At 41.8% G+C, this 26,769-nt stretch overlaps 1 protein-coding gene across 1 annotated transcript; it reads left to right on the forward strand.

Moving 5' to 3' along the window:
* The first annotated feature begins 12,295 nt into the window (after window positions 1–12,295).
* Window positions 12,296–25,143, forward strand: LOC139396523 (ATP-dependent RNA helicase DDX18-like). Its single transcript, XM_071143525.1, has 14 exons — window positions 12,296–12,451; window positions 15,846–16,031; window positions 16,195–16,473; window positions 19,253–19,388; window positions 21,125–21,225; window positions 21,343–21,542; window positions 21,697–21,811; window positions 21,934–22,073; window positions 22,440–22,601; window positions 23,191–23,343; window positions 23,487–23,600; window positions 23,753–23,809; window positions 24,034–24,211; window positions 24,427–25,143. Exons 1-14 carry the CDS (start codon window positions 12,346–12,348, stop codon window positions 24,570–24,572), a joined length of 2,073 nt encoding a protein of 690 aa, XP_070999626.1. The 5' UTR covers window positions 12,296–12,345; the 3' UTR covers window positions 24,573–25,143.
* Window positions 25,144–26,769: the final 1,626 nt, after the last annotated feature.

Genomic DNA, 26,769 nt, shown 5'->3' on the forward strand with positions numbered 1-26,769 from the left:
ATATTCTATTGATTTATTTGACTTTTATGTAGATGTTCCAAAGGCACACTTGGGTGGCTTGAATGCAGCGTGTATGCGGGTTGTATGCGTGGAAGGCCTGGCGTTGCTAAATGTGTTCATGTTAATTTACAGTCAATTACCGTTAAACAGACAGTCCTTCGCCAGCTGACCAAATTTCTTGACTGCCACAGCCCTAAGTGTGTTTCAATAGTCCAAATCCTTTGATTGTCTCGCACATCTGCAACACTGATCTGATAAACCAAGACAGATATAAGTAATATGTCATCCGGGACCCCAGGGGACATGCTTTCACTCATCCAGTTATTTAAGATCAGTACAGATGTTGCAAAGGAGAAGAGGAAAGGTAAACTATTTTGACTATTGTGACACAACCCTGACTATGTTTTTCCTTCCTTAAAACGGGCCTGTGATAAACCTTGTAGTATATCCTAAATTCATCATGGAGACAGAGTACATCCCTTCCCAAATGCACAAAACCCCATGATACTCATAGTTAGGGTAGATGAAAGCATGATATCATGAGCTAATTCTAAAGACAATGTACAACAGTTTAAATCATTACCGTGTGAAGGTTTTGAATATTTTATTTTCTATCAACAGCATGCACCAGCATTTATGAATGTTTTTTTAGTAAGCATTTATTTGAGAATGAATTAAAATAAATAAAAAAGCATGGTATAATGCAGAATACAACATTCAACTGTTAAAAGATAGCATCTATCATACTGTATCAACAGTTATCTGATTAAAGAGCAGCATCTGTTTTTTTTTAGGCCAACATGGATCAACCTATGGCTAATCAGTGGTAATATCTTCAATATGGTATACTCTGTGTGTGTGTGTGTGTGTGTGTGTCAATAATTAAGTTCACTAGTTTCCCTTTAATTAAGAAACATATTTAGTATTTCACCTTTGAAGGGTAGGATGCATGAGTTTTTACTCACCAATATAACACAGTGTGGTCAAAGACTTAGTAACGTAGTTGTAGTTACAATTTGATTCCCTGTAAGTACAAGCATAGTTATGTTTTTGGTTAATTACATATTTATTAACTTAATTCCGGATATCTTCTAAACTACCCACAATGCACTATATCTCAACGCCATATGGAGGATCTAGCTCTTAGGTACTTAGCTCAAATTGGCTAAGGTCAGCCATACCTCATGACCAAAGTAAAATTTGTTTTATATTGGGTATTCAGTGGATATTCAGTTCTCTGTCATCAATACCTATGGTCTACCAAAGTAAGAGTCATAATATGCATGAAACTTAGCGGTGAAACACAGAAATGGTTTCAGTCATTATTCCACTATTCATTTTTTCCATTTTGGATTATAGAAACACTTCAAATAAGGGTCTTGTTAAGTGTAGGTTTACCCTGGCGTGACATTTTGATAACAGTGTAAATCTCTCTCGGAATAAGTGATTTATCTATATATTCGCATGTATTTACCCCTCAAAAGTAAATGCTAATTAGCTGCTAATTTAGCTATCATACAAAACTACAAATGCCTGTCTCAAGCCACACATCACTCACCAGGACTGTAATAATCTGTACGAGGCAAAGGTAAGAAACTCAGGATTAGCTAAATTGAGTAATTAATAAATTGGCTAAAGTTGTTTAAATTGACGATTCAGTGAATTGTCTTGGGCAAGTTTTAAATTGAATGTTATCTACATAACTAGCTCATGGTTAGCTAGTTAGTAACATTAGCATGGCTACATTAGCGGTCTATTTGTCTACCCATTTAAATGCATGAGAGAGAAATTTATAAAAACGAGTTTAGCTTTCTTTGGCTTTTATTAACCAACAGTCTAGCTTGCTAGATAACTAGATAGCTAACTTAGATGGTGGGTAGCCTACTTCAAGTACTACTTGACCCTAGCTAGCTGTATTATTTTAGTCCGGATTTTTGAGAGGTTTCAGAGGTGGAATGATTAGCATCCTCTCGAGTCAACAGTGTGTTTACTTTACTGCAGGAAAACATTGATATGTTTGCTGTTACCCTCTGGACAGCAGATTAATTTATTTATTGATGCCAAATAATGCATGCTACACTCAAGTTGAAGTTAAACTTGTTGACTCATGCCACCAAGGCGGTGGCTGCTAAGAAGGGAGCAGCTGCGAACCAGAAGACTGCAGCCAAGGCAGCACTGGTCCACACCTGCCCTGTCTGTCTGGTGAGTAGTATGGGTTAGGTACTGTGTTTGCCTTCAGGTTCCTCTCTGTGTAGGCTATTGTACTGGCCTGTGTGATACAGTCTTTCATAAGTGTAGTAGTTTGCAGAGTTGTAGACTTGAGTCACATGATTTGGACTTGAGTCTGACTCGAGTCACAAATTTGATGACTTGGACTTGACTTGACAGAAAATAAAATAACTTCAGACTCAACTTTGAGTTGAGACTGATGACTTGAACTTATCTGGACAGGTTTTGTAATGTTTTGTCTGTCACTCATTTTGTGGCACAGAGTCTATGTAGAGTATTCCACACACAGCAGGAGACAGTAGCCGCAGCATTGCCCTTGCAAAAAAAAATCCTGCAACAGATTGGCTAGTGAAATGCACACTCTGCAATCTGATTGGACCAGCAAACTGTCAACCAACACAGGTTGGGTGAGCTAGCAAATCAGCGGCCACAGCTATAGGACCGGGTGTAGCGCAAAACGTCAAATTGTAGGAAGAGAGGATTGCCATAATTAATTAATAAATAAATATGCAGCTCCAAAAGAAACATTGGTGAACAAGAATGTTAACTGTTTACTTTGCAAGCTCACCAGCATAGGGGCAACAATTACTAGCATAGGCCTACTTGTCTTTTGGTTTGTAACAATTGCTTGAAATCGATAAGTTACTGATGAAGCTTGCATTTTGAATTTGTTGTTAAACCGTATTATTACTGTGGCAAAGACACACCATAGGCGAGGCTCTTCATTTGCCCTCTACAAACTGGGGGAGAGCGCATTTTTTTTCTCTAGTTGAAATGTTTTCTGTTGCTTTCACATGATTACATGCATAGGCCCTTTGTGGTAAATCTAGATTCCATCTAATACTACAATAATTGCTGGCGTTTCATCATTCCATCCCTTTATCGTTTATTGCAACACATAGACATTTCTGTTTCATGTTTGATAGGCTTATGATACATTTTCACTTAGCCAACCATTTCTTACCCTCTGAGTGGCGTGAAGTTTTTTGTGCACATAAAAGTTCATAAGACTCATCAGGTAGAAGTTCTGTTAATTTACTTCAACGTATGGTTTCCTTTGTTTATATTTCTGTGTCCTATTGCAGCGTTCAAAACAATGGGTTAGGTGCTCCGAACTCGAAACTCTGTAATCTCAGACTTCTGACTTCAGTGCGCTCAAGACAACTGGGAACTCTGAAAAAATGAGCTGCTACTGGGAAAAATCATTTTGAACTGTCATCCAACTCGGAATTCCAACTCGGAAACTTGGGCCTCTTTCTAGAGCTCCGACTTTCCAACCTGAAAAGCACTGACGCCATGATTTGACATCATATTTTTCAGAGATCCCAGTTATTTTGAATGCACTGAAGTCGGGAGTCAGAGATTTCCGAGTTCCCAGTTCTTTTGAACGTGGCATTAGTCTGTCATTCTGGTTGTGTCTAATAGGAGTCCGCACGCCTCAGTGCGCATAGAAATAGGCTATGTGGCCAGTGCTCCATGCTTTGGCGTTAGAATGTTGAATAAGAGAAAATGATTGTTCCATGTATGCATGGTGTTGAAATATCGTTAATAATCATTAAGTCTGATTAAGATTAATGTACCAATGTAACAATGGATGTGGAAATTGCCTTTTGCATTAATTGCCAATTGGGTAATTGTAATTGCAATTGTAATTGTAATTGTTTACCACCATAAAAAAGCCAGACTACGGTTTGCAACTGCACATGGGGACAAAGATCATACTTTTTGGAGAAATGTCCTCTGGTCTGATGAAACAAAAATAGAACTGTTTGGCCATAATGACCATCGTTATGTTTGGAGGGAAAAGGGGGAGGCTTGCAAACCGAAGAACACTATCCCAACCGTGAAGCACGGGGGTGGCAGCAGCATATTGTGGGGGTGCTTTGCTGCAGGAGGGACTGGTGCACTTCACAAAATAGATAGCATTGTGAGTAAGGAAAATTATATGGATATATTGAAGCAACATCTCAAGACATCAGTCAGGAAGTTTAAGCTTGGTCGCAAATGGGTCTTCCAAATGGACAATGACCCCAAGCATACTTCCAAAGTTGTGGCAAAATGGCTTAAGGACAACAAAGTCAAGGTATTGGAGTGGCCATCACAAAGCCCTGACCTCAATCCCATAGATATTTTGTGGGCAGAACTGAAAAAAGCGTGTGTGAGCAAGGAGGCATAGTTAGCTACACCAGCTCTGTCAGGAGGAATGGCCAAAATTCACCCAACTTATTGTGGGAAGCTTGTGGAAGTCTACGTTTGACCCAAGTTAAACAATATAAAGGCAATGCTTCCAAATACTAACTGAGTGGATGTAAACTTCTGACCCACTGGGATTGTGATGAAAAAAATAAAAGCTGAAATAAATAATTCTCTCTACTATTATTCTGATATTTCACATTCTAAAAATAAAGTGGTGATTCTAACTGACCTAAGACAGGGAATTTCTACTAGGATTAAATGTCAGGAATTGTGAAAAACTGAGTTTATATGCTTATATGTATTTGGCTATGGTGTATGTAAACTTCTGACTTCAACTGTATGTACTGCACGTACATATGCTACATGTGGTTATGTTTATGCTACCTATCCTTTAAATCCCAAAGATAGGTTGGCAGCAGTGAAAAACACAAATCTGATAAATCAACCAGCTCTGCTTTAAGCAGCTTGAATAATAGTTTGTTAAATGAGAAAAAGCACTGTTGGAATTGAGATGCTCCCAGAACAGAGTCAACAGATTGGGTCTAGCTTGACTCAACTCGTACTAGAGTTAATAAACCTCTTTAATTGTCTCAATGGTTAATATGAGTTCTCTCGTTTAATTGTTTCTTGAAAAGGTTGTAGATATATATTTGACTCGAGTCACAATGATATATAACCACACATTGAATTGACTTCATTACAGTGAACAATTTCTAGTCATGAACTATGTGCATAGAAAATGCAGTGTAAATTAAACAAGAAAAGTGTAAAAAAAACTATCAGGTTAACTGTATTGTTAGAACACAACATCCTGCACCCTACACACCCATAGAATCTAGAAGTACCAAAGACATCCTTACATCCCAAAAGCAGTAATATATACTGCATATACCCTCATAAAAGGTTTGAAGATGTTTTATTCAAACATGCACAGCTATAGGCTAACAACATGCAACAATCCCCTCCCCCAAACACACACACACATTCAGACTCAAATGCACTTCATCTCAAAGCTCCCAGTGGGGAAGAGGGAGTGTTCTTCTATATAAAGGATGTCATCAGGCATTATGAATTCTATTGATGTTGGCATCTTAGTAAGATTTGCACAGCTGCACTTTCAGGGATGCTCACAGCTGAAGAACAGTACATAAGTACAGTAGAGATACCTCTCATCTCTTACCATGGAGGCTTTAACTTCCCTCGCTGCTTTTCAGCTGATCTTACTGTATTGTAATCAGTATTCAGAACGTGATGGACACCATTTTATCTGAGAATGCATTTTTATGAGAAATTCACCAAACTGTTAAACGTGGTTCTATTGTGTGTGTATATTATACAATGCTTTCAGAAAGTATTCATACCCCTTGACTTATTCCACATTTTGTTGTTACAGCCTGAATTCAAAATGGATTCAAAATATGTTTTTCTCTCATCCATCTACACACAACACCCCATAATGACAGATGTTTGCAAATTTATTGAAAATTAAAATACAGAAATATCTTATTTACAGAAGTATTCACACCCCTGAGTCAATACTTTGTAGAAGCACCTTTGGCAGCAATTACAGCTGTGAGTCTTTCTGGGTAAGTCTTGAAGAGCTTTCCACACCTGGATTGTGCAACATTTGTCCATTAATCTTTTCAAAATTCTTCAAGCTCTGTCAAATTGTTTGCTGAGCGTTGCCAGACCATTTTCAGGTCTTGCCATAGATTTTCAAGTAGATTTAAGTCAAAACTGTAAGTCGGCCACTCAGGAACATTCACTGTTATCACGCTTCAGAAGAAGACCCAGATGTAGACGGTCGAAGTAACAAAAGTTTATTACTAGAACAGGGGGCAGGCAAATTGACAGGTCAAGGGCAGGCAGAGGTCAGTAATCCAGATCAGAGTCCATAAGATACAGAACAGCAGGCAGTCTCGGGGTCATGGCTGGCAGAGGTCAATAATCCATGATGGTGTGACAAGGTACAGAACAGCAGGCAGGCTCAGGGGCCTGTTCGGCCCTCTTGTTCCTATAGTCCACGATCAGCTCCTTTTGTCTTGCTCACATTGAGGGAGAGGTTGTCATCCTGGCAAAACACTGCCAGGTCTCTGACCTCCTCCCTATAGGCTGTCTCATCGTTGTCGGTGATCAGGCCTACTACTGATGTGTCGTCAGCAAACTTAATGATGGTGTTGGAGTCGTGCTTGACCACGCAGTCATGAGTGAACAGGGAGTACAGGAGGGGACTAAGCACGCACCCCTGAGGGGCCCCAGTGTTGAGGATCAGAGTGGCAGATGTGTTGTTGCCTACCTTTACCAACTGGGGGCGGCCCGTAAGGAAGTCCAAGATCCAGTTGCAGAGGGAGGTGTTTACTCCCAGGGTCCTTAAAGCTTCATGGGCACTATGGTGAGGTGTAGTCAATGAACATCATTCACATATAGGTGTTCCTTTTGTCCAGGTGGGAAAGGGCAGTGTGGAGTGCGATTGCGATTGTATCATCTGTGGATCTGTTGGCGCGGTATGCAAATTGGAGTGGGTTTCCGGCATGATGGTTTTGATGTGAGCCATGACCAGCCTTTCAAAGCACTTCATGGCTACCGACATAAGTGCTACGGGGCGGTAATCATTTAGGCAGGTTACCTTGGCATTCTTCGGCACAGGGACTATGGTGATCTGTTTGAAACATGTAGGTATTACAGACTCGGTCCGGGAAAGGTTGAAAATGTCAGTGAAGACACTTGCCAGTTGGTCCGCGTATGCTTTGAGTACACATCCTGGTAATCCGTCTGTCCCCACAGCTTTGTGAATGTTGGCCTGTTAAAGGTCTTACATGAGCATGATCACTCAGTCGTCCGGAACAGCTGGTCTCTCATGCATGCTTCAGTTTTGCTTTCCTCAAAGCGAGCATAAAAGGCATTTATCTCATCTGGTAGGGTCACGTCAATGGGCACCTTGTAGCTGGGTCTCCCTTTGTAGTTTACAAGCCCTGCCACCTCCGACGAGCATTGGAGCCGGTGTATTAGGATTCAAACTTAGTCCTGTATTGACGCTTTGCCTGTTTGATGGTTCGTTGGAGGGCATAGCGGGATTTCTTATAAGCATCCGGATTAGTGTCCCACTCCTTGAAAGTGGCAGCTCTCGCCTTTAGCTCGGTGCGGATGTTGCCTGTAATCCATGGCTTCTGGTTGGGATATGTACGTACGGTCACTGTGGGGACGACGTCGTCAATGCACTTATTGATGAAGCCGGTGATTGAGGTGGTATACTCCTCAATGCCATTGGATGAATCCCGGAACATATTCCAGTCTGTGCTAGCAAAACAATCCTGTAGCGTAGCATCTGCGTAATCTGACCACTTCCATATTAAGCAAGTCACTGGTACTTCCTACTTTAGTTTCTGCAAGCAGGAATCAGGAGCATATAATTATTGTCAGATTATTTTCCAAATGGAGGGTGGGGGAGAGCTTTGTATTTTTTAAATTTTATTTAAGTTAATTAAGAACAAATTCATATTTACAATCACGGCCTACCAAAAGGCAAAAGGCCTCCTGCGGTTGTATGAGTCTCTGTGTGTGAAGTAAAGGTGGTCTAGAGTTTTTTTTTCTCCTCTGGTTGTACTTATGACATGCTGGTAGAAATGAGGTAAAACGGATTTAAGTTTCCCTGCATTAAAGTCCCTGGCCACTAGGAGCGCCACTTCTGGATGAGCATGTTTTGTTTGCATATGGCCTCATACAGCTCATTTTTCTGGTGTTAAATAGATGGCTACAAATAATATAGATGTTAACTCTCTTGGTAGATAGTGTGGTCTACAGCTTTTCGTGAGATATTGTACCTCAGGCGAGCAATACCTCGAGACTTCTTTAATATTAGACGTTGCGCACCAGCAGATATTGACAAATAGACACACACCCTGCCCCTCGTCTTACCAGGCGTAGCTGCTCTGTCCTGCCGATGCACGGAAAACCCAGCCTGCTCTATATTATCTGTGTCGTCATTCAGCCATGATTCGGGGAAACATAAGATATTACATGTTTTAATGTCCCGTTGGGAGGATAGTCTTAATCGTAGACCGTCCAGTTTATTTTCCAATGATTGCACATTGGCCAATAGTACGGAGGGTAGTGGTGGTTTAACTACTCGCTGACGAATTCTTACAAGGCCCCACGCCCTCCTCCCCCTTTTTCTCTGTATTTTCTTCACACTAGTCAGTTTATCACAGCGCCATCCGTTTTGTCACCAAAGCCCCATATACTACCCACCACTGCGAACTGTATGCTGTCGTTGGCTGGCCCTTGCTTCATATTCGTCACCAAACCCACTGGCTCCAGGTCATCTATAAGTCTATGCTAGATAAAGCTCCACCTTATCTCAGCTCACTGGTCACCATAGCAACACCCATCCGTAGCACACGCTCCAGCAGGTATATTTCACTGGTCATCCCCAAAGCCAACACCTCTTTTGGCCACCTTTCCTTCCAGTTCTCTGCTGCCAATGACTGCAAAAATCTAAAATCAGTTGGACACATATCTCCCTCACTAACGTCACGCGTCATCTGTCAGAGCAGCTTACCCATAGCTGCAGCTGTACACAGCCCATCTGTAAATAGCCCATCCAACCAACTACCTACCTCATCCCCTCATTTGTTTTTGTTTTTCTGCTCTTTTGCACACCAGTATTTCTATTTGCACATCCTCATCTGCACATACAGTGGGGCAAAAAAGTACTTAGTCAGCCACCAATTGTGCAAGTTCTCCCACTTAAAAAGATGAGAGAGGCCTGTAATTTTCATCATAGGTACACTTCAACTATGACAGACAAAATGAGAAAAAAAATCCAGAAAATCACGTAGGATTTTTTATGAATTTATTTGCAAAGTATGGTGGAAAATAAGTATTTGGTCAATAACAAAAGTTTATTTCAATACTTTGTTATATACCCTTTGTTGGCAATGACAGAGGTCAAACGTTTTCTGTAAGTCTTCACAAAGTTTTCACACACTGTTGCTGGTATTTTGGCCCATTCCTCCATGCAGATCTCCTCTAGAGCAGTGATGTTTTGGGGCTGTTGCTGGGCAACACGGACTTTCAACTCCCTCCAAAGATTTTCTATGGGGTTGAGATCTGGAGATTGGCTAGGCCACTCCAGGACCTTGAAATGCTTCTTACGAAGCCACTCCTTCGTTGCCCGGGCGGTGTGTTTGGGATCATTGTCATGCTGAAAGACCCATCCACGTTTCATCTTCAGTGCCCTTGCTGATGGAAGGAGGTTTTCACTCAAAATCTCACGATACATGGCCCCATTCATTCTTTCCTTTACATGGATCAGTCGTCCTGGTCCCTTTGCAGAAAAACAGCCCCAAAGCATGATGTTTCCACCCCCATGCTTCACAGTAGGTATGGTGTTCTTTGGATGCAACTCAGCATTCTTTGTCCTCCAAACACGACGAGTTGAGTTTTTACCAAAAAGTTATATTTTGGTTTCATCTGACCATATGACATTCTCCCAATCTTCTTCTGGATCATTCAAATGCTCTCTAGCAAACTTCAGACGGGCCTGGACATGTACTGGCTTAAGCAGGGGGACACGTCTGGCACTGCAGGATTTGAGTCCCTGGTGGCGTAGTGTGTTACTGATGGTAGGCTTTGTTACTTGGGGTCCCAGCTCTCTGCAGGTCATTCACTAGGTCCCCCCGTGTGGTTCTGGGATTTGTGCTCACCGTTCACCTTGTGATCATTTTGAACCCACGGGGTGAGATCTTGCGTGGAGCCCCAGATTGAGGGAGATTATCAGTGGTCTTGTATGTCTTCCATTTCCTAATAATTGCTCACACAGTTGATTTCTTCAAACCAAGCTGCTTACCTATCGCAGATTCAGCCTTCCCAGCCTGGTGCAGATCTACAATTTTGTTTATCGTGTCCTTTGACAGCTCTTTGGTCTTGGCCATAGTGGAGTTTGGAGTGTGACTGTTTGAGGTTGTGGACAGGTGTCTTTTATACTGACAACAAGTTCAAACAGGTGCCATTAATACAGGTAACGAGTGGAGGACAGAGGAGCCTCTTAAAGAAGAAGTTACAGGTCTGTGAGAGCCAGAAATCTTGCTTGTTTGTAGGTGACCAAATACTTATTTTCCACCATAATTTGCAAATAAATTCATTAAAAATCCTAGAATGTGATTTTCTGGATTTTTTTTTCCTCATTTTGTCTGTCATAGTTGAAGTGTACCTATGATGAAAATTGCAGGCCTCTCTCATCTTTTTAAGTGGGAGAACTTGCACAATTGGTGGCTGACTAAATACTTTTTTGCCCCACTGTATATCACTCCAGTGTAAATTGCTAAATTGTAATTACTTCGCCACTATTGGCCTAGTTATTGCCTTACCTCCTTACTAAATTTGCACACACTGTATACAGATTTTTTCTATTGTGTTATTGACTGCACATTTGTTTATCCCATGTGCAACTCTGTGTTGTTGCTTTTGTCGCACTGCTTTGCTTTATCTTGGCCAGGTTGCAGTTGTAAATGAGAACTTGTTCTCAACTGGCCTACCTGGTTAAATAAAGGTGAAATAAAAATTGTTTTAAAATAGTGATGGGGGTTTTGGCCTGTTCTGAAGAAAGCAGTATATCCTATGCGTCGGACTCATTAAAGAAAAACTATTTTTCCAGTTTGAGGTGAGTAATCGCTGTTCTGATGTCCACAAGCTCTTTTCGGTCATAAGAGACGGTAGCAGCAACAATATGTACAAAATATTTTACAAACCATGTGAAAAAACAAACAAAATAGCACAGTTGGTTAGGAGCCAGTAAAACAGCAGACGTCACCTCCTGCGCACTTTTTGTACATAGTCCCGCCACTTTAGGGGACCTAAATGAATGGGACAAATTCACTTATATGTGTATTAAAGTAGTCAAAAGTTAAGTATTTGGTCCTGAAACAATGTTATGCATGACATGCTTTGATACAATGATATCTTAGCTAGCTGGCTTATTAATTTAGATATAACTAACTTAATTGATTCCTTGTAGTATATATAGCCCAATATTTGACTTAAGCCCAAATAAAACGAAAAGTGTATTTTTATGTGCGTGTACATGTTGGAATTACACTGAACAAAAATATTAACGCAACATGCAAAAGTGTTGGTTCCATGTTGCATGAGCTGAAATAAAAGATCCCAGAAATGTTCCATACACACAAAAGCGTATTTCTTTCCAATTTTGTGCAGAAATGTGTTTACATCCCTGTTTGTGAGCATTTCTCCATTGTCAAGATAATCCATCCACCTGAAAGGTTTGGCATATCTATAAACTGATTAAACAGCATTAGAAATGGATTAAACAGCATAATCATTACACAGGTGTTCCTTTTGCTGTGGGCATTAAAAGGCCACTCTAAAATGTGCAGTTTTGTCACACAACACAATGCCTCAGATATCTCAAGTTTCGAGGTAGCATGTATTTGGCATACTGACTGCAGGAATGTCCACCAGAGCTGTTGCCAGAGAATTTAATGTTAATTTCTCTACCATAAATCACCCAGCATCGTTTTAGAGAATTTAGCAGTAAATCCAATCGGCATCACAACCGCAGACCACGTGTATGGCGTCGCAGGTGTGGAAGGAAGCTAACGTAATTTTACTGCATTATAGCAAATGTTTTATTTATCCTTTATTTAACTAGTCAAGTCAGTTAAGAACAAATTATTATTTAATAGAGGTGGGTGATCCTGCTTCTGGATACAACAGGCTTGAGTAGGCCTTTCGGCCTTGAACTTCATGGCTTCAATGAAAGGGGGCAGTCGTTCTACCCTGGATAGTACAGACGATTTGCATTCTGGCAATATGAATGACAACCATATAGGGTCCTATGTATTTACAGTCAGGCTACAGGGGTCCTGAATTCCACACGCGTGTGTGCGCTCAGCTGCAAGCATGGCAGATCTTCAGATGAGGCTTCTTCGGCAGAAAATCCAGAAAAGAAGCGAAAAGAACAAAGAGCGAAAGCTACTTAATAAACAGAAACAAGAGGAAGATAATGGTAACTGTTTTTCGAGTATTGTAATCGTTGTCTACAAGTTGTATTGGCACTCGCCAACCTCGAAGCAAGGCTAGGTAGCTAAATATGTATCGGGTGCGTGTTTTTGCGGGGTCATTTATTTTATATGTAACCTTTTTAACTATTGATGTCTCACGGAAATCATAAATATAATTTTAGTTGACCCACGTAGCTAAATCACCGATTGTAATAACGTGATCCATTCCGTTAGCTTGTTTCTAGTTAAGCTCGCTAACGTTAGTTACTAACGTTACTGTATATTTTGGTAGTTAACGTACGTTAGCTAGCTAACCTTAGCCATTAGCTAGTGAAACAAATCCTAGGTAATTTCGAAACATCGTTATGAATGACAGGTTTTGATACATAGAGCTCTTTCCACTATTGATATCTTAGTTAAATAAGGCAGCTAGATTACTTACATCGCATTGATTGTGTGTAGTATAGCCAAATAAGCCAATATTGGCCTAAAGCCCAAATGAAAGGAAGTATTTTTTTTTTTTTTTAACACGTTGGAATGAGCACACGTATAGAATGAGAACTGATAGGCTGCGAGCGTCAACAGCGTCATGTGCTTCAAATTAAGTCTATTTGTCTTGCATCTGTGGCAAGCAATGCGGATAAACTGTCCGAAGACTGCTTTTGTAACATGTATAGTTGCGGTGCGTTCATAAATGCACCCCGGCTATCTACTCCGATTTAAGAGCACTCATCTGAGTGTGCCAGGGCGCAGAATAATTGACACGCAGACTAGACCGGGCACACGGGTGCACCATCGCTCGCATGTTGATTTTGTCCAGAGGTGATAAGGATGTGCAGATCGAAATATCAGAACGAACTCTGAACCACTTCTATTCATTTGGGGACATGTCGAAACTGATAAAACATTCATGTACATTTAGCTAGCTTTCTTTTGCTAGTTTATTTGTTCTGGGATATAAACATTAGGTTGTTATTTTACCTGAAATGCATAAGGTCCTGTACCCTGACAACTAATCCACAGATAAAGGGGTAAACCTAGTTGTTTGTTTCTAGTAATCTTTCCTCCTTCAGTCTTCTTCGGACTTTATATTGCATTTGGCAACAAACTTTAAGGAGCATTGCCACCACCACCTGGAGTGTGGACCTCAGTTCAGCTTTCAATCACCCACATGGGTATATGTGCCTAAAAACCAGTTTGCTTCAAAAATAGAACCAAGTTCTATTTTAGCACCTGGCTGTGCAGATGTGTGAGCAGTTTGGGTGAAATTATTGAATAATGTGTGTGTACATTTATGTAGCAACACAAATAGTTTGGTCAACGTGAGGAATTTACATATGCGCAACACAGGTTGAATATGACTAGGGTCAGTAGACATCGGTAAAAAAAGTTATTAAATTGTTGCCAACAGCAGTTAGTCACCAACGCCCAGAATAACATGAAAACAGCCCAACCAGCTCTGCTAGGGTGAGTGAGGTGTTCTCTCTTTTGTGTCTGGGATTAGCTAGCCAAATTTAGCCAGTTAGTTTGGGTGCTTGACTGCCATTGTGAGTGTTGCTCAGAGTGCACACTGGATGCTCTGGTGGAGGAGTAGGGTTGATCTGAGCGTTCTGACTTCACATCGACAGTCAAGCACCAAACCTAATTGGCTAGAGTTAGCTAGCTACGTCCAGACATTTATTTACCTTTATTTAAGACATAAATGAGAGACCACCTCACTGACCATTTTTCTCGCCCTAGCAGAGCTGGTTAGAATGTTTTTGTGTTATCTAGAGCTTTGGTGACTGTGACTATGCTACTGATACCGGTCATATTCAACGGATGTTGCGTGTTCGTAAATTAATCAGTTATTCTGCATGCTGGAACACTCAGATGAGGGCGCTCTGAAATCGGAAATAGATAGCCAGAGTGAATTTACAAATGCACCCATAGAAAGAACGAGACTTAGCCAAATGCTTTATAAACTGCTAGGGTGTATTAGTTAAACTCTCCTCACGTTCGTGGGCCAACCGTAGGACTTAAGGTATAAGGTGAGTCAAAAGGAACACAGAACAATAATTTACAAGGGGTACATAGCAAACATAAATTCAACTCTTTATTACGCCTTACATCATCTTCACGGAGTCTTGACCTGCTACTGAATGGACAAGTGTAGCAACATTTTTTATAACTAACCTAAGATGGACCAGAGCCTGTTTCAAATTGGAGCAAATTAATCATAGTGGGAAGAAAAGGCACGGTGGTGGGCAGAGCCAAGCATGCGCTAGTGAGATCCTATTGGCACGTTTTATCATTTATTTGCATATTTACGTTAAGGAACGCCTACACTGAAATACGAGTGTGCAATCACTAAATTCGCCGTTGCAATCCTTCTAAATAACGCAATTTCTTTGAAATGTTGGCAAAGGTTCAAGTCTGCAAAATGCAGTCCTCTGGTACAGATTCTAATTTTGGAAACAGAACTGTATGGAGATCAAATGTTTCATTGATGAGGAAATTAGCAGAATGTTGGCCAAAATCCATTTCGCTTCATCTTCTCCCACTGCCGGCAACTGGGCTTCCTCCCATCGCCATATTTGGTTTTGAGTGGAAACGCCAACCGGATGCTTTACATTTATACATCCGGTGAAATATCTGGCTCATTGTTATATCTGTGAGTGTAGTGTTTGTAATGCAAGATGGAGAGAGAGCCTGTCTCGTCAGAGATCGCGTTTATTTTGGGAGATTGCAAAATATTATATTTTCATTCAATACAGGGTAAATATATTTCGGGTGATAATAAAACATGTTTTTAATTTTTTCCTAATTGTCATAAACAATCGTCACTACCATGACAATAAACCAAAATAGTCAAATACTGTGAAAGTGAATTGATTATCAATAGCAGTATATATTTTTTTAGAAACAAATGCAAAATTCACACTTACTGTACACTGTTTTAACAGTTGCCACAGACCATATTTTTCGATGACCACATGTTTGTGGCATCTGTCTTCCGTTTACACACAGGTGTTCGGAGACGCAGATAGCTAATTAGCACAGGTAGTCCATTCTCTTACATATTTTTCCCGTAAGCATGCTATAATATGGAAATATCGCTGTGCGGGAACCTTAACTCTATAAAGTTGTGTATCAATTTAACCTTTTGTTTTTTGAAAATTATTTAGCGCAGATAACATGCATGTTAATGCTCAGACCGAGCGTCGCACCTCTTAACAAAACTCCCCTACACGAGATGCCTTCATCCAATGACTTATGTAATAGAACGGAGTCATGATCAAGGGCTAGCTTGTAGTGCTTGCTCGCTAGCTAGTCAATGTTACTAGTTGAATGATAGCCTCCTTTGCCTGGTTGATGATGTGATTTAAAAAATAATAATAATAATCTGTGTATTCACAGGTGACGCAAACAGACTTCCAGAGGAGCGTTGTGATGAAACGAGTCACGGGGCCACAGCAATTTCAAAGCCACAGAATGCCAAACCCACAAAGAAGCCACAAATACAGAAGAATGTGTCTGCAGAGGTGAACACAGAAGAAAAATCTGTCAAGATGAAAAGGAAGCTCAAAACTGCTCAATCGCCAGGTAATGTGACTATTCAGTAATTTCTTAAAATTGTTATAGCTAGGATTTGAGATTCTGATATTACTCCCCTTTTCAAGAAAGCCGGGGTAAATGGCTAAGTGCCGGTTTACCAAGTAATTTCATGTTTTCCTTGTCAAAGTATTTTTATGTGGTTCTAACGTAGGTGTGAAAAAAGCCAAGAAGGATGAGGCAGATGATGATGAGGAGGATATGGAGGAGGAGAGGGGGTTGACTGTGACTGAGGAGGATGCTGATCAGGGCACAGAAAAACCCACACAGCCTCTTGAAGGGGCAGAGGCTGGAGAGGAGGAGGAAGATGATGATGATGATGATGATGACGAGGAGGAGGATGAAGAGGGAAGTGAAGATGAGGCGGAAAAGGGGGAAGGAGAGAAGTTTGGGGATGAGGAAGATGGACCTGAGCTCCCAACTGGCTTGACAGGTATTCAGTGTTCAATGACATAGGTCAGAGGCCTTTACACTACCAAATGTTGGCCTTGTCAACTGTGAATGTTATCTGTAGCAGTAATTTCTCAGTATTAGATATGGCCCATGAACTATTTACAATTTAGCTTCTGCAAGCATACAAATATGTATAGTATTGTGTATTTAACCATGACCTGCTTGGTAACCATGGTCTTTTACTTTAGGTCAAGGATGAGGGTGGGGGCCACAAAAAAACTGAATTGTTCATGAGGGACTGTAGTTGCTTGCAGGTCTGCATGCCCCCCTTCCACCACCACCATTTTAGCAGCCCACCTCTTAACATTGGAGATAAATAAATAGTTTTAGAGTTAATTTGGCGGGTTTGAAGAAAGTTTTCTGCACATTTTGCCATGGGGCAGAGAGAAGATATTATAGTATTATTACTAATTTCATGCAGTTCTACTCATTTTTCCATAGGGTGGAGAGAAATGTTTGCAGTTTTATGACCTACAAAATCAGTGGGTAATTTGATCATGACTACTAAGTTTAGATAGCTCCAGGTAACTGTTGCAATTCTTCAGCTAACTCTGCAAATAGCACTGCTGGGTGATTAAAAAAAATAAAATCATAATGAATCAATCATGTCATAACACTCTTAGCAAAATATTTTCTTTAATTTACAATCTGTAGAAAGTACTAGAATAGAAAGATTCAGAACTTTGCAACAGCACAGTTGAAAACTATATGGCAAATATAAATCGACTGGATGGTGTTCAGAGATAGGAGGGGTTGAGCTGAAGGGTGGGACACAAAATAACAAGACAACGAATGTAAAATATACTGTCCGTAAAATGTGTATGGTGTGTGTGTATAATATATAAGCTTGAAGTAGAAGCCTAAGTGTTGTTGATTAGTTTCCTTCAATTAGTTGAGGGGTTAAGGGAAAATAATAAAGGAAATGTATTTATCCATCTCTCTCAGTATCACAGTGCATTTGGAAAATATTCACTCCTTTACCTTTTCCACCTTTTGTTACGTTGCAGCCTTATTCTAAAATTGATGAAATACATTTAAAAACTCAGTAATCTACACACACTACCCTATAATGACAAAGTGAAAACATGTTTGTTAGAAATTTTTGCACATTTATTAAAAATAAAAACACCTTATTTACATAAGTATTCATCCCCTTTGCTAGGAGACTGGTAATTGAGTTTAGGTGCATCCTGTTTCCATTGATCATCCTTGAGATGTTTCTACAAGTTAGTTGGAGTCCACCTGTGGTAAATTCAATTGATTGGACAGGATTTGGAAAGGCACACACCTGTCTATATAAGGTCCCACAGTTGACATTGCATGTCAGAGCAAAAATCAAGCCATGCGGTCAAAGGAAGTGACCGTAGAGCTCAGAGACAGGATTGTGTCGATGGCACAGATCAGGCCACGGGTAGCAAAACATTTCTGCAGCATTGACGGTCCCCAAGAACACAGTCCTCCATCATTCTTAGATGGAAGAAGTTTGAAACCACCAAGACTCTTCCTAAAGCTGGCTGCCTGGCCAAACTGCAATCACAGGAGAAGAGCCTTGGTCAGGAAGGTGACCAAGAACCTGGTGGTCACTCTGACAGAGCTCTAGAGTTCCTCTGTGGAGATGGGAGAACCTTCCAGAAGGACAACCATCTGTGCAGCACTCTACCAAGCAGGCCTTTATGGTGGAGTGGCCAGGCGGAAGCCACTTCTCAGTAGAAGGCACATGACGGCTCACTTGGAGTTTGCCACAAATGACCTAAAGGACTCTCAGACCATGAGTAACAAGATTCTCTGGTCTGATGAAACCAATATTGAACTCTTTGGCCTGAATGCCAAGCGTCACATCTGGAGGAAACCTGGCACCATCCCTATGGTGAAGCATGGTGGTGGCAGCATCATGCTGTGGGTATGTTTTTCAGGGACTGGGAGACTAGTCAGGATCGAGGCAAAGTACAGAGAAATCATTTTTGAAAACCTGCTCCAGAGCGGTCATGACCTCAGACTGGGGTGAAGGTTTACCTTCCAACAGGACAACAACCCGTAGCACATAGCCAAGACAACGCAGGAGTGGCTTTGGGACAAGTCTCTGAATGTCCTTGAATGGCCCAGTCAAAGCCTGGACTTGAACCCGATCAAACATCTCTGGAGAGACTTGAAAATAGCTGTGCAGCGATGCTCCCCATCCAACCTGACAGTGCTTGAGAGGATCTGCAGAGAAGAATGGGGGAAAAACTCCCCAAATACCGGTGCGTCATACACATTAAGATTCAATGCTGTAATCGCTGCCAAAGGTGCTTCAACATTGTACTAAATAAAGGGTCTGAGAACGTTGGTAAATTTGATATTGTTTTTTAGGAAATTGGCAATTCCTAAAAAACTGTTTTTGCTTTGACTTTATTGGGTATTGTGTGTAGATTAATTTAATAAATAAATCCTACATTTTAGAATAAGGCTGTAACCTAACAAAATGTTGAAAAGGTCAAGGGGTTCTGAATACTTCGATATTTACAAAAAATGTATATATGGGATTGGAAATTATTTGACATTAATGGAAGCCACAATATATCTGCAATATTAAAGCTGATCTAACTTCCAACAGTAAGTTGAGACTGAGTTACTTAAAAAAATGTATTCTTCGAGAGGGGGGGTTGCGCCACCATTTGCCCATTTAGGTAATCCTTGGTCAGTCTACTTGTGTTAGTGCTAGACTAGAGCCCTTCTATGCCAAACCCATGCAGGTTTGAACTCTGTTTTCTGTTTCCCAGGTGCGTTTGAGGACACATCGTTTGCCTCTTTAACCTCTCTGGTGAGCGAGAACACTCTAAAGGGTGTGAAGGAGATGGGCTTTGACCACATGACCGAGATCCAACACAAAAGCATCCGCCCCCTACTGGAGGGAAGGTAAGCCTACATTTGACATTTTATTAGCCTTTCCACCTGTTAATTGTCCTCTACAAGGCTGACTGAAACAGAGCTCTGTAAAATCCTTCTAGGACTCTGGGTGTGGCTGTCATGGCATATTGTCAGCCCATAATTGTAATGCAAATGACTGCCGTTCTCATAGTAATTGACCGTTTAATTAACATGAACATGTTTAGCATCTCTGGGCTTCCAGGCATACAAGCTGCTGATTTGATGTGTGCATTTGGAACATCTAAAAGTCTAATAAATCCATTTAATATTGCCTACACCTTCACAATAAAATCCATCATTTCATTATGATAGGCCTATAAACGTGTGAATGTCTTAGAAATCAAAACATGGGCTGAATGATTCGACACTCTGCGCTTCCCGCGGGGGGGAGAAACAATTGCATTGCTGCTCTGCTGGTGTGGCAAATCAATGAGAGATGGAATTAAAAAGAAAATGAGAAGGGCTACAATGATCAAAAGCCAACAAGGTAGGCTGCTGTTTAGGCTGTAATCTGAATGGAGTTGTTTGTAGGTGAACATGTACACGCATACATTCGTGCTAAACGCATCACAACTGTTGCTACCAGACTCTTGTACACTTGGCCCCATCCCACCCTTCCATAATATTGGACAATAAATTGTGCCTTCCTGTATTATACTCCAGCTAAAATGTGTCTTATAAACTGGGTGGTTTGAGCCCTGAATTCTGATTGGCTGAAAGCCATGGTATATCAGACCGTATACCAGGGGTAAGACAAATTTAGTTTTACTGCTCTAATCACTTTGGTAACCAGTTTATAGCTGCAATAAGGCTCCTCGGGGGTTTGTGATATATGGCCAATATACCACGGCTAAGTCCAGGCACTCCACGTTGCGTTGTACAAAAGAACATCCCGAAGCTGTGGTATATTGTATACCGCACCTCCTCAGGCCTTATTGCTTAATTCTATTGTACTGCCATTTACTGTGTTTGTATTATCATTTCTTATTGTTACATTGTCAAAGGAATCTGCAAGTAAGCGTTTCGTTGGACGATCTATACCATGTGTATCCTGTACGTATCATTAATAAATCTTGAAACTAATATTAGGACGGTGAGAAACGCACTTAGCCTCAATTAGCTAGCTTCTCTCGGTTTGATGCAGTCAAGATGGGTAATATGTAAACGGATGGGATGATAACTTCTTGCTAGTTATTTAAGTCGTTGCGGTCTCTCCCTCCTTGCCTGTTCACTCGGGAACAGACCGGGTCCATAAGGGGACAGGTTTGGTTGTCCTTTAGGTTATTTCATTCCGGATTTTAAATATATGCATATTGGGTCCGGTGCTTTCCCGTGAACATTTTGAAACGGGGCCTCTAACTCCCATTACCATCTGTCCTCATTCATGTTATTGCAATTCAATCATGAAGTTAGAGAGCGATTAGAGGAACAATGGAGCACTGAAAATCAGGCCATTAGCGAGGGCCATTTGCAAGTTTGGTAGGCTACCCATCAATGCTATTTTTTGCGCAGTTTTGGATGGGATTACTGTGACCAACAGAATGACTGCTTTCATGACTTGTGACTGCTGGTGTGGTGATAATATGGTCACTGCGACAGCCCTATCCAGGACTACCAAATGCTGCCAAATGGCATCCTAGAATCAGCCCTACGGGACTGATAAACTGAGTAATGTTGTTTTTGGCTTGATCGTTGACGTCCTTTGCTCTTCTGAATTTTTCTAGGGATATCCTGGCTGCTGCTAAGACCGGCAGTGGTAAAACCCTGGCCTTCCTCATCCCCTCCATCGAGCTCATCTACAAACTCAAGTTCATGCCCAGGAACGGTAAGATTAGTGAAGATATATAAATATGTTACCACAGTCTTTTTAGCACTGCTAACATCAAAGGCATGGGGTCTAGACCTCGCCTAAGACTCAACCCTGCTTCCCCACTATCCCCAGGCACGGGCGTGGTGATCCTGTCCCCAACGCGCGAGTTGGCCATGCAGACGTATGGTGTGATGAAAGAGCTGATGACCCACCACGTGCACACCTTTGGCCTGATTATGGGCGGCAGCAACCGCACGGCCGAGGCCCAAAGGTTGGCCAACGGTGTCAACATCCTGGTGGCCACACCCGGCAGACTGCTGGACCACCTGCAGGTAATGATGATGATGATAAGAACAGTACATTTAGTGAAATCCTTTTCATACATTTCTGTCAAAGTGGGGACCAGGGTAATTTTGACAAAGAATTGGATTGCATTTAGTCCTGGCTCTCTTCATTTGTTTCTCCTCACAACCTTGCTCTCTGTAGAATACTGCTGGCTTCATGTATAAGAACCTCCAGTGTCTGATCATTGACGAAGCCGACCGTATCCTGGAGGTCGGCTTCGAGGAGGAACTGAAGCAGATCATCAAACTCCTGCCAAGTATGTACCCGCATCATGGCCATAACCAACCTTACATATACTGTACCATAGAGTTTGGTGTTGCTATTTGTCTTGTGTGTATGTCTAACTCCCAATGTCTAACATCATGCATTGATCCTCAGAGCGGAGGCAGACCATGCTGTTCTCGGCCACCCAGACCCGTAAGGTGGAGGACCTGGCCCGTATCTCCCTGAAGAAGGAGCCCCTCTACGTGGGCGTGGACGACAACAAGGACAACGCCACCGTGGATGGCCTTGAACAGGTAAACAAAACGACTCACTGCTGCAGAGTGTGACTATAAGTTAAGTGCATTGCCTTCAGTTGCCTCAAGACATTAACTGAAAGTAGCAAAGCTTTAATGTTTTTTTGTTAGTGGTTTTGGAGCGCCAAAAATTCAAATGTGCAGGCCGTTCAGCGAGGTTTAGCCTGTAGTGGCTCTGTCCTTTCCTGTACTGTCTGCTAGATAGAAGTGGGGTGGTTTTGAGACCCTGCCAGGTCTCCACCACGGCAAGGTTACAGTTAAACCTCACACATCAATTACAATATGCACTTGACAGGTTTGTGGTTCTCTGTTTTTCTCTGGTGCATCGGGGGTGGCCTGATATGTAAACTTTGTCTTGGTTGCCAGGGCTATGTGGTGTGTCCGTCTGAGAAGCGCTTCATGCTACTCTTCACCTTCTTGAAGAAGAACCGTAAGAAGAAGCTGATGGTGTTCTTCTCCTCCTGCATGTCGGTCAAGTTCCACTACGAGCTGCTCAACTACATTGACCTGCCCGTCATGGCCATCCACGTGAGTTGTCACCTTTCAGTCTAGCAGAACGAAAAATGGGTTTCTCTAGGAAAGGTTCAGATAGTACCTCCCCGTTTCTGACCATTCGTATGTTTTAGTGTCGGCTGACTCCCTTTATTAGCTTGTTTCGGGAAGTTATTTGGAGCCCTTTGAGTCAAAAAAAGACACTCAACCCATATACATCACTGGTGATTAATTACGCCTGCTCTAAAATATGATTAATCTCAGTGTCTCTAGTAACAACAATGTAGTTCCAAGGCAAGCAACAGATTGCAGGCTACACTCTGTGTCAGTAGTCTTCGGATGATTATCTGGCTCAATTTGAGCTCTGCTACATTGATCCCCAGTCTGACCCCACAAGGCATTCTCTCTCTCATGGGTCTGCTGTGGAGACAACTGGTACATCCACACTTGGATCTTAAGGCCTTGTACCACGATTACACATCTTATGATATGACCATCTTACGCTATAGGATTTAACACGAGCATGTACTGTCAAATTCTGTGCGGTTCAGCAATGGCATCTTATCGTATGTGGGCAATGCTGTCTCGCTGACATCTAATCAACTATTTTTCTTTTATCTCTCAGGGGAAGCAAAAGCAGACGAAGCGTACCACCACCTTCTTCCAGTTCTGTAACGCTGACTCTGGCATCCTGTTGTGTACCGACGTGGCGGCCAGAGGCCTGGACATCCCCGAGGTGGACTGGATCGTACAGTATGACCCCCCAGATGACCCCAAGGTACCTAGTACCTAAGTTTGAGACACACTTATGTATCTTTGACACTATTGAGTGATAACCCTTAGTCTATAAGCATCTCCAGCCAATGCCTCAGTGAAGCATTAACATCTGTTTCCCTCGTTCTTATTTCTTTCTTATCCTAGGAATACATCCACAGGGTCGGCAGAACAGCTCGTGGGATCAACGGCATAGGCCACGCCCTCCTGATCCTACGGCCAGAGGAGTTGGGCTTCCTGCGCTTCCTCAAACAGGCCAAGGTAAGACCCTAACCCAACCATCTCTAACCTTACCTCAACCCAGCTCTTAACAGCAAAACAAGAAAAAAATGCAACTGAAAGATGGCTAATCAGCCGTGATGAATTATGTTTTTTAAAAGGAAATGTTACATTTTGTTTCCCTCCTGCCTCAGGTTCCTTTGAGTGAGTTTGAATTCTCTTGGGCGAAGATCTCCGATATCCAGGGTCAGGTAAGACATGACTCCACATTTGATTTCTGCATGTGAACCAGGGCTAAGTGACGTAACGTCTGTGATATAGTGGACTACAGCGGCTAATTCATTGATATGGTGAAATGATAAACATCCTCCTGTGAACAGGAGTTAGCTTCTGTGACTTTAGCGCAATTATCTGACACGCCTTAAAATCCCAATTACAAATTCACACAAAGGTCTTCACATTTTGTTCTTTGAAGCTGGGGAAATTGATTGAGAAGAACTACTACCTGCACAAGTCAGCCCAGGAGGCCTACAAGTCCTACGTGCGGGCGTACGACTCTCATTCACTCAAAGCGATCTACAGCGTCAACACGCTCAACCTCCCCATGGTGGCGCTCTCCTTCGGCTTCAAAGTGCCCCCCTACGTCGACCTCAGTATCCTTTTTCTACGGCAACGACCTAGGCGTACTTTCACCAATGTCGTTCAGTGTTATCTATAGCCTTATCTATTCGTGGTCATGACTTTTGCAAACTTATCAAATCTATTTATGATTAAAATAATGATGCATAGTAATTATAGTGTACTTATTTATCATTACCTAATTGGTCAGTTCAGACGGTGTTTCCTTTAACCCAGCACTCCGCTCCAGACGTCCACAGCAAAGGAGGACTGAAGATGACGAAGAGGGGTGGGGGCGGCGGCTTCGGCTACCAGAAGGGCAAGGGCGCTCACAAAGCCAAGATCTTCAAGCACGTCAACAAAGGCAAGGGGGACAAGAGGCAATTCTCTCGCTAGCCTGCGGTCCTTGGGGGACATTACAAAATGGCTTCCTGACCTGGACTCACTCTCTGTCCAGAGACCAATCTATTAGCCTGTTACTGGGCATCGTGTCTCGCTCCCTATTTGTGTGTGAAAGACCAGTCTGTTGGGTCGCCACTAGTTACCACAGCCACAAAGTCATTACCTCGCTTATTTATTTTCTTAAAATCAGATTTTAAATCTAACCTTAACCACACTGCTAACCTTATGCCTAACCTTTAAATTAAGACTAATAGCAAATGTTTGTATTCATTCATTTTTACAACATAGCCAATTTTGATTTTGTTGCTGTGGTAACTAGTCTCTTGTAAGGGGGCTCAATTGTTTTGCTCCAATGTCTCAGCCTGTCTTTCTCTGAACAGGTATTTTGTAGTGACAGGACTCTGTGGGCTCATACCGTTCTGAGGACAGCCCTTGCATTCCTTTCCTCACAGCAGATGTGGATTTTTACTGTAGATTCTCTTTGATATGAGTATGCAGCACTGTACATTGATTTGCATTGTTTTCCTCTACTGGCCAATTTAAAAATTAAAAATATACACCCACACTGTTGGCAAACACTTCCCATTTGTATACCGTTTCATTTTTTTTTTTTTTTTAAGTATATTTATGGAGCCCTTTCCGTTATAGGCACAACATGTATCAACACAGGACTAAGTATTAGTGCACTTGTGACCTTTAATAATTATAGGTAGGGTATTGCAACCAATTTCCATAACAAAGGTAATGGCACACTGTTTTCTGAATTTGAGTAACATCACAGCATTGAAGAGCTGCTGGTCCTGCCCGCTGAGCAAATGGTTGTAGTGACAGGGGAGTTCCACATGGGGGCGGTGTAATTCAAGCACTGGTGTGATGTACAGATAACTGCCAAAATAAACGCTTCAGTAAATGAGGGATACAAAGTATTGAAAGCAGGTTTTTCTACCGGTGTGGTTCCTGAGTTAAGTAAGCATTTAGCATCCCATCATGCTTAGGGTCATGTACAAAAGAAACGTGTGCGTAATAATGAGAATGGTTGCAGAGGAACGCTCAGACGTCGCGCTCATCAACCGATGGTTGTGTGCCACATCGGGCACCAGGCCTTCATCAATGCCATACATTTGTCATAAACCATCAAATCACTCATGTTTGATGCAACAGTGTTACGCCCATGATACAGTGAGCCTGTGGCATACATGTTTTACATTATACCTACAACATATTGACTTGCAAGTCAAACTGAGTTTCCATTGACACGAGTAGTTGCTGGGAGAACCTTTTTTTTTTTTTTTAGGTAACACTGTTGCTGTGAGTGAACCTTACTATTTACAGTATGTCCATTGGGGAGTGCTTATGAAGACTATGCTATGTAAAGCCTTTAAAAATTGTAATTTTCTTTAAAGTGGGACCAATAAGGACATGGCGCAATAGGCCTACTACTGGTCTGTGCAGTTAAGATTCCAGTACCATGAGGAAAGCTGTTAGGCAGGAAGCATCCTGTTCTGATGGTGCACACACTCCCTCATGCAGCTGCCAGCCAAATCATGAGACGCAAGTTCAGCCTGTCACTATCTGGCATACAAGGCTTACCAGAAAAGTTTCCGCTCTGCGTACAATCTCAAATGGACACAGTTTAGGCCTCTGTTTTGATTTGTTTTCCTAAGTGTCGTGCCATAATTCTTTCACACTGGCAAAGACATGTATGGACCAACTATCTTCAGCCATTATGACACAACTCACGCCCACTCAAAAGATTGAAGAACATTGTGTAATTTGAATGCTTGAGAAATTCATATAAGGAAGAGTTGAGAGGTAGTATTACAAGTAAGATCTTTTAACAACTGTCATTGTACAATACTATACCTGGGTCAAATACATAACTCTTCTGCAATATTTTTTGGTTACCTGGCACATAGTATCATTTCCAATCTCCCAAAATTGCAAACACCAAGCGTAATCATGTTATTTAGCTAATTAAAGTAATCAGCTGTTCCACAATGAGATGAGTAAAGTTCCTCGTCCTTTTGTGACAGTTTTGTTCCCAGGCCTCTTTTTGTGACAGGTGGCACATCTGCATGTTGCTGCACCAGTTCTACAGAGGCAGCCAATGGAGAACAACCACACTGTCACTGTTACGGAGGCACAGCCAAGCAGCTCCATTAGCTTTACCCATCTGTTCCAGTCAGTTGTC

The sequence above is a fragment of the Oncorhynchus clarkii genome, chromosome 3 (assembly GCF_045791955.1).
Source record: "Oncorhynchus clarkii lewisi isolate Uvic-CL-2024 chromosome 3, UVic_Ocla_1.0, whole genome shotgun sequence".
Classification (NCBI taxonomy): domain Eukaryota; kingdom Metazoa; phylum Chordata; class Actinopteri; order Salmoniformes; family Salmonidae; genus Oncorhynchus; species Oncorhynchus clarkii.